Source organism: Ranitomeya imitator, chromosome 5 (assembly GCF_032444005.1).
Source record: "Ranitomeya imitator isolate aRanImi1 chromosome 5, aRanImi1.pri, whole genome shotgun sequence".
NCBI lineage: Eukaryota > Metazoa > Chordata > Amphibia > Anura > Dendrobatidae > Ranitomeya > Ranitomeya imitator.
The window spans coordinates 350438274-350450573 of NC_091286.1; the positions used below are offsets into that span (position 1 = coordinate 350438274).

The 12300-nt window shown below is 46.0% G+C and overlaps 1 protein-coding gene across 1 annotated transcript in view; it reads right to left on the reverse strand.

The window, feature by feature from the left end:
• The window catches only part of LOC138637623 (dynein axonemal heavy chain 5-like), a 569265-nt gene that overhangs the window by 246771 nt on the left and 310194 nt on the right, over positions 1 to 12300 (reverse strand). The window contains exons 47-49 of the mRNA XM_069726456.1: positions 11507 to 11644; positions 1194 to 1411; positions 555 to 724 (exon numbers count right to left, since the gene is read on the reverse strand). Of these exons, the coding sequence (XP_069582557.1) occupies positions 555 to 724; positions 1194 to 1411; positions 11507 to 11644 (526 nt within the window). The remainder of the gene's footprint in view (positions 1 to 554; positions 725 to 1193; positions 1412 to 11506; positions 11645 to 12300) is intronic.

Here is a 12300-nt window from a genome sequence, read left to right on the forward strand (position 1 = left end):
ATGATCACCAAGTGCAACACATGGCTATTTCTAACATTTCTACAGATATAAATAGAGTGGTGGTGAACATACACTGTGATTGCTTTATTCAGAACCCTGTTCTCGGGATTGGTAGGGGTCACAGTGGTGGGACCTCCAGAGATCAGCAAGTTATCACCTATCTTGTGGACAGGTCATCATTTGCTTAGCTGAGACTGTCCCTATAATTGTTTTATAAAATTACTTTTATCCAACAGTATGGGGGATATAATGAGTATAGAAGAAAATCTGTGGATTTTTCGTGCAGTTTAGGAGTAGAAATGAAGTCCAGAACAGGAACTGTAATTAATGCGGTTTTTAATCGACGCGTTTCGAAGTACAGAAACTTCTTCCTTAGGATATAACCACATGTGACCCTATTGTGATTTTCTGCTCCCCTGCTCCTGTATAATATGGGGGATATAATAACACTTTAGTATGGTATACATAAGTTACTAAAAGGCCAATTGAAATCTTTTTATCATTTGTTAATATATTATGCAACTTTACATAAAATTCATCAGGAAATATCATACTTGCTGCAAATGCTGTAAACTGTTGATATGACATAACACTACTTGATCGGGAGACGCTTACTCCCTCAATCTCCATACTAATCATCTTTTCCATCTCTCGACGTTGAACGGCCCGGTATATGACTTGTAGCATAGATCGTAAACTGAAATGACAGTGATATTCCTCTGGTCTGTTGAAAAAAAAGAAAATCAATTGTTATAAAATATACTTGTGATTATTTAAAAGTCGCACACTGTATGACTTGCTCCCAGTAACTTTAGAAGCCTTATACTCCATAGGAGAAAGGCTTGGGAGCATTTTTCTCACTGTTCTTAATGGAACTACTAGCTAGATTTTGATTCTTTATTCGCTGTAAAATTGTATAATGTAGAAAACTTCTGATTAAGCTATTTGATTCACATTGGGTATTTTTAAAATGGTGGGCTTTCCTGTGTGGTCAAAATGAAACATCATCACCAAACTCGCTGACGATTCTGACTTACAGTAGTTTCCAAAATTGCACACTTTTGCAAATAAATATTTTCCCATTCACCCAAAGCCAGCATATGGCTACTGTGATTAAAGGTGCACCTACAATGCCCAATGTAAACCATGACTTAAAAATATTGCAGGATATATGTAGAGCTCAGAAGACTAACAGTTGTTCCTTGAGCAGATCTGAGGTGAGCTGAAGTCTTGTGGCGAGGGCCTTTGGTCCTTTGAAGCCAAGGCTGGTAAGTTTGGCCTTGAGAAGTATTGTGTGATCAGGAAAAACAAAAGAAACTGCTCTATAGATCGCCAGCATGTCCTTTGGAAGTTTCCGGAATCCAGATTTTGAGACGGTGACAAATATGCTGCAAGTGGGTTGCACTTCAATCTGTTAAAACACACAAGGAACATGTAATTTATTTAATTTATTTTCATTTGATATGTAGCTTGCAAAAACATGGCACATCACTAGTCATGCTGGACCTTCATCTATATTAGTAACAAACATTAAAGTGATAGGACCCCATTTTAAATTGAACATTCAGCTTTAAAACCCCTTCTAAAAACTAACGTCGGCCGAACCCGTCGACATTAGTAGTTTCGACCGACAGTCTAATTTATATGGGGTCTCCAGACTCTACCCAAACAGATGATGTAGATGGACCTAAGAATCCAGAATGTCCGATTTCGAAGTGCCGATCCTGTTACGCTCAGGGACCAGGAAAGCGAGATAAGTGGACCCACTGGACCGAAACAGCGAACCTCCCCAGGACGAGTGGACCAGGTGGACCGCCCCCTATACAGGGAGCGTTAGATGCAGGCCCAGGGGAGACTACTGAACGGCAGCCGGTACCAAAGTACAGGGAAAGGAAAAGGAAAAGGTCAGGGCAGGGACGATGGAAAAGAGAACGAAGAAGGAGAAGCGGAACGGGTAACGGGAACTGACAAGACAGACAGAGAATGGAAGGACAAACCGGAAGACAGGATGGAGACACGAGACCACGGAAGCGCAGGAGACGATGGCGGAAGGACTAGGCAGAGGATCTGGAACACCGGGAAGAAACGAAGGTACAGGAGAACTGGAGCTGCAAGGGAAGCACGGAGACAGTTAATGATAATACACAGAAACGAAAAGTCAGAGACAAGCAGCAGGGAGAACGTAAGGTACGCTAGGAAGCGAGGGAGCCAGAGGCATTTGCCGGAAAACTAATGACAGACAGGCACAGCCAAAAGGAAGAGGCGGCCTTAAATGCAGAGTGGCAGCGTACCTTCCGGGTCATGGTCCTCCAGGACCACAGAGAGCAGGGGAAAGAGTGTCCAAAGAAAAAGGCAGAGTGCGCATACATGTGCTCCCAGTAGAGGGCGCTGTGGACGCGCAGGAGCGCTGCTTAGTAACGTCAGCGCTGCCAGCGAGACACAGGGCTGACCGGAGCAGGGAAGGCAGAGTGCGCGTGCGCAGGACACCCTAGTGCGTGCGCGCCCGACAGGAAGCAGGAGCCGGGAGAGCGAGCAGAGAAGGCGGCGCTGGAGAAGGAACAGGAGCGCGCCGGGACGCCGAGGAGCGGTAAGTAAAAGTGGACAGCAGGGGCCGCGGGGTGATAATGGCGACCTGACAGTACTCCCCTCCTTACCTCCCCCCTTTCTAAGACCAGAAAGAAATCTAGCCAAAACTTGAGGAGCTTGGATATTCTCCCGAGGCTCCCAGGATCTCTCCTCTGGACCAAAACCCTTCCAGTCTACCAGAAAAAAGGTCCTCCCCCTCACTCTCTTCATGGCAAGGATGTCCTTAATCTCAAAAACATAATTAGCGGAGACCGGCCGGGAAGAAGGCGCATGAAAATGATTGAGAACAAGTGGCTTCAGAAGGGAAACATGGAAGGAATTAGGAATGCGTAGCGAGGAGGGCAGCTTTAACTTGTAGGAGACATCATTAATACGGGTCAGAATCTCAAAAGGCCCAATATAACGAGGACCCAATTTACGAGAAGGAATATTTAAGCGAACAAATTTAGAGGATAACCATACCCTATCACCGGGATGGTATAACGGGGGGTCTAGGCGCCTCTTGTCAGCATGCCTCTTCATTCTGTCTCGCGCAAATTCAAGAGCGGTCTTGGTCTTCTGCCAGATCCTGGAGAACTCCCCGGACAAAAGATTAGCCGCCGGCACCCCCGAGACAGGAGGAACCGGTAGAGGTACACCAGGATGTTGACCGTAGACGATAAAGAAGGGCGACTTGGAAGAAGATTCACTGGGATGGTTGTTGTATGCAAATTCCGCCCAAGGAAGAAGATCAGACCAGTCACTGTGATGTGAATTGGAAAAATGGTGAAGATAAGTTACCAGAGTCTGATTGGTGCGTTCCACTTGACCGTTGGACTGAGGGTGGTAGGCAGAAGAGAAGTCAAGTGAGATGTTCATATATTTACAGAGCGCTCTCCAGAACCGAGATGTAAACTGAACTCCTCTATCCGAAACGATATGTTGAGGAAAGCCATGAATACGAAAAATATGGCGGACAAAAATTTTTGCCAGTTCAGGTGCAGAGGGTAAACCAGGAAGGGATAAAAAATGAGCCATTTTGGAGAACCTATCCACAACAACAAGGATGACAATGCAGCCGGAAGAGCGAGGCAAATCGGTGATAAAATCCATTGCAATGTGTTGCCACGGAGCTGAAGGAACTGGCAGCGGATGAAGAAGTCCTGAGGGCCGTCGTCTAGGAATCTTGTTCTTGGCACAAGACGGACAAGAAGCAACAAAATCTTGAACATCCTGGGAAAGAGTTGGCCACCAGTAGTAGCGGGAAAGAAGCAAGAGCGTCTTCTTAAGACCGGCATGACCAGCAAACTTGGAGGCATGGCCCCAACGTAAAACTCGCCTTCTGTTGCGCTCAGAGACGAAGGTCTTGCCCGGAGGCAGCGAAGACAGATTGACGGGAGCTACTACGATGACCTTGGAGGGATCCAGAATATGCGAAGCCTCTTCCTCTGAGTCGATAGGCAAAAAGGATCTGGAGAGAGCGTTGGCCTTAAGATTTTTATTGCCAGGACGAAAATGTAACTCGAAATTAAAACGAGCAAAGAAAAGGGACCATCTAGCTTGCCGGGGATTAAGTCTCTGAGCCGAACGAATATAAGCTAGATTCTTGTGGTCCGTATAGATCCTGAACGGGTGAACAGCTCCCTCCAAAAGGTATCTCCACTCTTGCAGAGCCAACTTTATGGCCAATAACTCCCTGTCACCAATAGAATAGTTTCGCTCAGAAGGAGAGAAGGTCTTGGAAAAGAAACCGCAGGTGACAAATCGCCCAGACGAGGATTCTTGAGACAGTACTGCCCCTGCTCCTACTGCAGAAGCATCCACTTTGAGAATAAAAGGTTTATTGACTTCAGGACGATGAAGTACGGGAGCTGTGGAGAAGGCTTGTTTCAAAGAAAGAAAGGCATCTTCAGCTTCAGGGGTCCAGATGTGAGGGTCGGATCCCTTGTGAATCAAGGAGATGATGGATTTGATTAGAGAAGAAAAGTGAGGAATGAATTGTCGGTAGTAATTTGCGAAACCGACGAATCGCTGGATAGCTTTGGTACCAAGAGGACGTGGCCAGTTGAGCACGGCGGACACCTTTTCCGGATCCATGCATAGACCAGAGTCGGAGATAATGTATCCCAGGAAAGGAAGAGATGACTGCTCAAAGGCGCATTTCTCGATCTTGGCGAATAGACGATTCTCCCTCAGACGCAGAAGAACAAGACGAACGTCCCTTCTGTGAGTAGACAGGTCAGGAGAATAAATGAGAATATCGTCCAGATATACCACCACGCAAGAATACAAAAGATCACGGAAAATGTCATTCACAAATTCTTGGAATACCGCGGGGGCATTGCATAAGCCGAAGGGCATGACAAGGTACTCGTAGTGACCATCTCTGGTGTTGAAAGCGGTCTTCCACTCATCTCCGGAACGAATTCGGATAAGATTGTAGGCCCCGCGAAGATCCAGCTTAGTAAAAATTCGAGCTCCCCGTAGCCGATCAAAAAGTTCAGGAATAAGAGGCAGTGGATACTTGTTCTTAATAGTAATACAATTAAGACCACGGTAGTCGATGCAGGGACGGAGGGTTCCGTCCTTCTTCTTAACAAAAAAGAAACCTGCACCTGCAGGTGAGGAAGACTTCCGGATGAAACCCTTGGCCAAATTCTCCTGAACATACTCGGACATGGCTTGAGACTCAAGAGGATACAGTGGATAGATTCGTCCTCTGGGTGGGGTTGAACCAGGAACGAGGTCGATCGGGCAGTCATATGGGCGATGCGGGGGCAAGTTCTCCGCCTCTTTCTTATCGAAGACATCAGCAAAGGAGTGATAGGCTGAAGGCAAACCTGCCGGAGGAGAAGTAGACATGGATGACCTTAAAGGAAGAACAGGACATAGACATTTAGTTTGACAGGAATGACCCCAATAGAGGACATCACCAGAACGCCAATCTAAAACTGGCTCGTGTATTCTTAACCACGGAAGACCCAGGAGAAACGTATGAGATAAAGATGGCAACACGTAGAAGGCAATCTTCTCCTGATGTAAAGCTCTGATTTGCAGTTCCACTTCTTCTGTGACCAAAGTAACGGTCTCCTGCAAGGGCCGACCGTCAACTGAAGCTGACTGCTGAGGAGACTCCAAGGATCTGACAGGAATTTGAAACCTACTGACCGCCTCGAATTGAATAAAATTTCCAGCCGCTCCAGAATCAACATACGCTACTTCAGAAAGGCGAGCGGAACCGATATGCAACTGAACTGAAATAGTAAAAGGTAGAGAGGAATCACTATCACCCAGGTAAGCCTCCCTTACCTGACCTAGGCGGTGGCGTTTCCCGGCCTCACCGGACAGGAACGCAGAAGATGGGAGGCACTGCCACAGTAAAAGCAGAGACCCTGTGCCAGTCTCTCCTTACGACGCTGCTCCGCCGGCTTGATACGGTCCACCTGCATAGGTTCAGGAGCAGATACCACAGAAGGAGAGACTTGAGGAGAACGAGGAGGACTGCGAGAAGATAGGACTGGACGAGGCGGTCTCCTCTCCCTGGCTGATTCACGGAGACGTTCCTGAAAACGCAAGTTAATGTGGGTCGCCAGGGAAATCAGATCCTCCAGAATTGTAGGAGTGTCTCTACCCACCAACTCGTCCTTAATTCGACCAGACAGACCGCGCCAGAAGGTCCCAACCAAAGCCTCATTGTTCCAGCCCAGCTCAGATGACAAGGTACGAAATTGAATGGCGTACTGGCCGACAGAAAGAGTACCCTGGCGGAGACTAAAAAGAGACTCGGTAGTAGAAGCCAACCGTCCCGGCTCATCGAAGACCTTACGAAAGGTCTCTAGAAAAGAAGAGAGTTGGGAGACGAGAGGATCATCACGTTCCCAAAGGGGGTTAACCCAGGCCAGAGCCACACCCTCCAAGTGAGACACAATAAAGGCCACCTTAGCTCGGTCAGTGGGGTATTGTTGTGGCAGAAGTTCAAAGTGCATCTGGCATTGGTTTAGGAAACCTCGACACAATTTAGGATCTCCACCGTATCGCGGTGGCCTAGCCAGACGAGGAGGAGGGTGCGAAGCTGGAGCCTGGGCAGGGGCCGAGGCGGCAGTTTGAAGGGTGAGCAGACGATTATCCACAGAAGCCATGTAACTCAGTATGTGGCCCTGGGTATCACGTTGCTGGGCGAGCTCTTGCTGGAGACTGGCCAGCTGGGTTGCGCTCCCCGGGTCGGAGGGTTGAACAGCAGCTAAACGGGACTCCATAGATTTAAGAAAACCCATAATCCGGCTTTGGTTCTCCCGTAAAAACAAGAGTTCCTTTTGGGTGGAAACCGAGGTACCAGCGGGATCCATGGCCTGTCTGTACTGTTACGCTCAGGGACCAGGAAAGCGAGATAAGTGGACCCACTGGACCGAAACAGCGAACCTCCCCAGGACGAGTGGACCAGGTGGACCGCCCCCTATACAGGGAGCGTTAGGAGCAGGCCCAGGGGAGACTACTGAACGGCAGCCGGTACCAAAGTACAGGGAAAGGAAAAGGTCAGGGCAGGGATGACGGAAAAGAGAACGAAGAAGGAGAAGCGGAACGGGTAACGGGAACTGACAAGACAGACAGAGAATGGAAGGACAAACCGGAAGACAGGATGGAGACACAAGACCACGGAAGCGCAGGAGATGATGGCGGAAGGACTAGGCAGAGGATCTGGAACACCGGGAAGAAACGAAGGTACAGGAGAACTGGAGCTGCAAGGGAAGCACGGAGACAGTTAATGATAATACACAGAAACGAAAAGTCAGAGACAAGCAGCAGGGAGAACGTAAGGTACGCTAGGAAGCGAGGGAGCCAGAGGCATTTGCCGGAAAACTAATGACAGACAGGCACAGCCAAAAGGAAGAGGCGGCCTTAAATGCAGAGTGGCAGCGTACCTTCCGGGTCATGGTCCTCCAGGACCACAGAGAGCAGGGGAAAGAGTGTCCAAAGAAAAAGGCAGAGTGCGCATACATGTGCTCCCAGTAGAGGGCGCTGTGGACGCGCAGGAGCACTGCTTAGTAACGTCAGCGCTGCCAGCGAGACACAGGGCTGACCGGAGCAGGGAAGGCAGAGTGCGCGTGCGCAGGACACCCTAGTGCGCGCGCGCCCGACAGGAAGCAGGAGCCGGGAGAGCGAGCAGAGAAGGCGGCGCTGGAGAAGGAACAGGAGCGCGCCGGGACGCCGAGGAGCGGTAAGTAAAAGCGGACAGCAGGGGCCGCGGCGGTGATAATGGCGACCTGACAGATCCTTTCTTCTTGCTGAGGATTCTGTCAGCAGGTCTGTTGTAGACAATAAGTGGCGGCATGGCTTTTGCATTATTTTGATTAAAAAACATATTAACTAAGTACCGTATATTTTTCTCATGCACCATGCTGTTTATTTACTGTAGGGCATTTAATCATTGTGTTTCTGTCTGTTTTTTTCTTTTCAGTGGCCAATGTGAACATGTACATACATGCACACCAGTCTATATCCCAGTTCATACCTTTGGGTTTTTTTCTGTCTGGTTGCATCTTGTACATATGCAGGTGTGGCCTGCCTTTCCTTTGAGCTGGACATTATATTGATGTGATCTCCCATGGCTGTGTGTCCACTAGTTGGGCCCAGTCCTTCTCAGCCCTTAGCCACATGCATGTCACTTGACAAACGCTAAGGTTTTTAATCTAAGAGCTAATATTTTCCCAATAAGGGTCACCATGAAGTGGTTGGATGGCATTTGCATATCCAAGGAAGTAGAACCTCCAATTTCATTGATGTTTTAACTCATTTAGTCACCAATGTTGTGCTGGCCTCCTTGATCACCAGATCTATCACCCTGTGACTTTTTTCAGTGAGGCTACATCAAATACTCAGTGCATCTGCCCCACCACCAGAAATAGTGGAATCCATAGCCAAGGATAAGCTGGCACTTGTCTTGACGGACAGACTTGGACTATCGCATAGACGTCTGGCGTATCACCAATGGAAATCACTTTGAACATCTGTAGTGTATAGATACAACTTGGATAGATAGTGTGTCTTTTCATGTGAATGCATTTTCATGTTAACATACTTGTGTTTTGTTCTCTAGGTTATTAATACCAAGCCTGTAATTTTGCGTCATCCACTTTTAATCACTCTGTATATAGGCATTATCTGTTTAGGAGGTAGGCATGATATATAAACGCCTGGTATTATGTATCTTGTTCTATCCTGTATTATAAGCTTTAGTTACAATTTTGCCTGTTGTTATCTGACAAATCCTTAAAGGGGATTTCCCGGACTATTTTATTTTTTTTTACTCTGGAACTAAGAACTTGCAAGCAGATAGTTGGTAACAACCTTACTGTTCTACCCAGCATTGGCTCAGAGCGCTAGAAGTAGATTCTGCTACTTCATGTCCACAGAGCAGCTCATCCTCTTCTGGGCTGCTCTGTAAGCGGGGAGTGACTGCCAGCATCATACTGACTGACAATTGGCTGCAGGGAGATGGCTGTAAATAAGCATGAATTTGGCAGTCAGGCCCTGTCAACAGAGCAGAGCGAAAGAGAAGCAGTTGTTTTGTCGACACATGATGTCAGCTGAAACCTGTAGCAGCGGTCTAGTAGTTGGCAACTACCTGCCTGTTAGCTCTTAAACCATTTTTGAAGAATATGGGCGATATAATTTCATGACAATCAACCATATCATATCCTTGTGAAGCTGAGACAGGACATTTGACTTAGCAGGTGGTCAAGCGTCAACAGCTCCAAACGAAAAAGCTCACACTTCAAGCAGCCTAGCTGGTACCAAGACCTTCCTGGCAGGATGAACCCCTGCTGAGAGTCTAAGAAGTTAACTGCTTCAATCAAATTAGTCATAAGGAGATTATAGAGTTACCGTACGTCCTAGCCATATAACAGTTACATTCGAGATCTCGGGAATGAGCTGAATTCCTACAAGTGTCTCAATCTGTTCTAGCACCCCAGGGTGGGAAGATATGCAGAACGGCTAGTAGAAGCCATATAGCGAGCCGTGTTTGGTCTCTAAGCGTTACGAGGGCACGGCCGAATCCTATGGTGCCAAAACTGCCGTCCTATAACCTTCCGTAGAGAAGTTATGATCCATCATAGGTTTTGGAGTTTCAGCTACCAAGAGCCCAGGGGAAGGGGACTAGGACTATCATCGGCGTGAGAAAGGGAGTGACAGTGACAGACCAAGCAGTTAAGTGCTTGTATGAGGCCGTGTGCACCTTTTTAAACTTCTTGGGGGGTCACGACGTGCATCGTGTTGGAGGAAATCAGAAACAGCTGGCTCTCGAAAACTTACATGTGGTCCAGCTTGAAGGCCTAACATCAAGGTGGTAACCGTCATATGTTTCATATGCTTATACTTTTTGTACTATTACCTGTATTTGCATATCTAACAATTGCATATGTAAATCCAATGTGTATATATTATATTGTCTAGTTTGCCCTTAAGGCGATTAAATATCTAATTTAACCGTAGCTGCTCTTTTATCTTGATCCATGAATCCATGCCTCTGTTTTTTCGGTTTAACGTCACATGCTACAAGGGCTGGTTTCTGGCCTGAAATAATCCCGTTAATGGACCAGGTTTATATCTAATGAGGAACTGGTGGCAGACCTGCCAGACTGGCAAAGCTCTGTTCCTCTGGTGTTAGTGAATGGGGCCTCTCAGCCTGCCAGGGTTGTGAGCGAGTGTTGTGCCACGCTGGCGACTGCTTGGGCCACCCTCTCTCACTCCCCGTGCCTCCCTTTGCCTGTGTGGGAGGGGGATGTCTGTGTAAAACTGTGCCACCCTTAGTGTAAAAAAAAGCATTGGGATAGAAAAGATTTAGACAAACATGTCTAAAAATACTCAAAAAATATATCTTTGTATTGAGTTAGCCAGTAGATTGAAAAATATTAAAATGGCCATCATCTTTTCAGTTAGCCATTAAAAGGTATCAACCACTGAGGTCTCTTGAATTTTAATATTTTTTAAAGATTCTCTAAATTCATCATCTAGCCTGATACATTATGATTCACTTGTCACATTTTCCAACTGTCTAGCCTAACTTTGCTCTGTGTACAAATAGCCGTGATTAGTAAATCTGCATCGGTAGTGTAATATCTTCAGTATATAGTGCAGACATTACATAGACGACTATTATGACATCATCACAATATGCTCCAGCCTATAAATACACAGAGACCATTGTGACTTAACTACAGGGGAGGGCAGGCTGTGAAAACAAACACAATATTATCACAATGTCACAGAAGCTCTTAGCCTATAAAAACTCACAAAGACATTATTGTGACCTCATGAAAATAAAATATAGCTTAAAATTATGCATGATTTTATGACCTCACGACCTTAGAAAGAATCCTATACACATACAAATAATCAATTAATGAAAGATCCCCTCAAGTATATTTCCTCAATACATATCTTATGCTTATCCATTTTTTTTTGGAAGAAAGAATAATCAACATTTTTAAGAGAAATTAATTGAAGCGAACAAGTATAAAACTGACCACTAGATGGTGCTAGCGGATTTCAATACTAAACTGACCGCCACAATCCCAGTGACAGGATGAGATTACATAATTGTTTCGTTTTGAGGAAGACAAATATCGCTGCATTATTTCCCTCTGCTTTCCATAGACACGACATGTGCACACATAAGAACAGGCCGCGTCATTGCAACTCGTGCTAGGAAACGGTTTAATAAACTAAAATGTACTAACATCCTCCGGAAACAAAGCTAGAAAAGCAAACATTTAGAGATCCTAGATTGTAGGGAAAAGAAAGCCCATCATATTCATATGTCAGGCGTATGTAAAACAGCACAAAAAAAGGATGGCGTTAGGCCTCCGAAAGATTAGGCACGGAGATTATCTCCAAAGAAACAGTCATAAGATAAAAGGATTCAATGCAAATAGTCCCTGACCTGAGATCCATCCTGGAAAGTGATTTGGGGCAGTTTTGCCTGTAGTGATTCGTAAAGAGCCTGTGAACTGTGCATAAAGACAGACACCGCACCCTCAGGGAGGAGATGGAAATCGTCAACGCAGCTCCAGCATCCATCCTACAAAATAAATGCAGACATCATTTTCACTTGAGCTGATTTCTTGCATGTTACAAGAGGAACTCTTAAAGGGACTCGGTCACCACATTTTTTCCAACTAATCTGAGAGTAGGATAATGTAGAGACAGAGAACCTGATTCCAGCAATCTGTCATTTACTGCACTGATTTGTATAGTTTCAACAAAATCACAATTTTATCAGCAGGAGATTATCACTAGAGGACTAGTAAACCAGCTGCCAGGTAGTCCAACCACGCCCCCATCACTGATTGGCAGTTTTCTGTATACACTGCCAATCAGTGGTGAGATTGGGGCCATTTATATGCTTGACTATCTGGCAGCAGGTTTACTCTAGTGAATAATCTCCTGCTGATAAAACAGTGATTTTCTCAAAACTACACTTCGCAGCCCAGTAAGTGACACATTGCTGGAATCAGGGTCTCTGTGTCTAAATTATGATTCTCTAAGATTAGATAGCAAAAACTTAGTGACAGATTCACTTTAAAGGGTTTCTTTGACTTCTTGGAAAAATACTGTTGAGATCAGTATATGAAAAAACAAACCGTATTACTCCATCCCTCCAATAAGGATTAGACGGATGAAGATTGTGTTATACATGAGTAATATTGCCCTGGAAACAGGCAACCGGTTCCATTA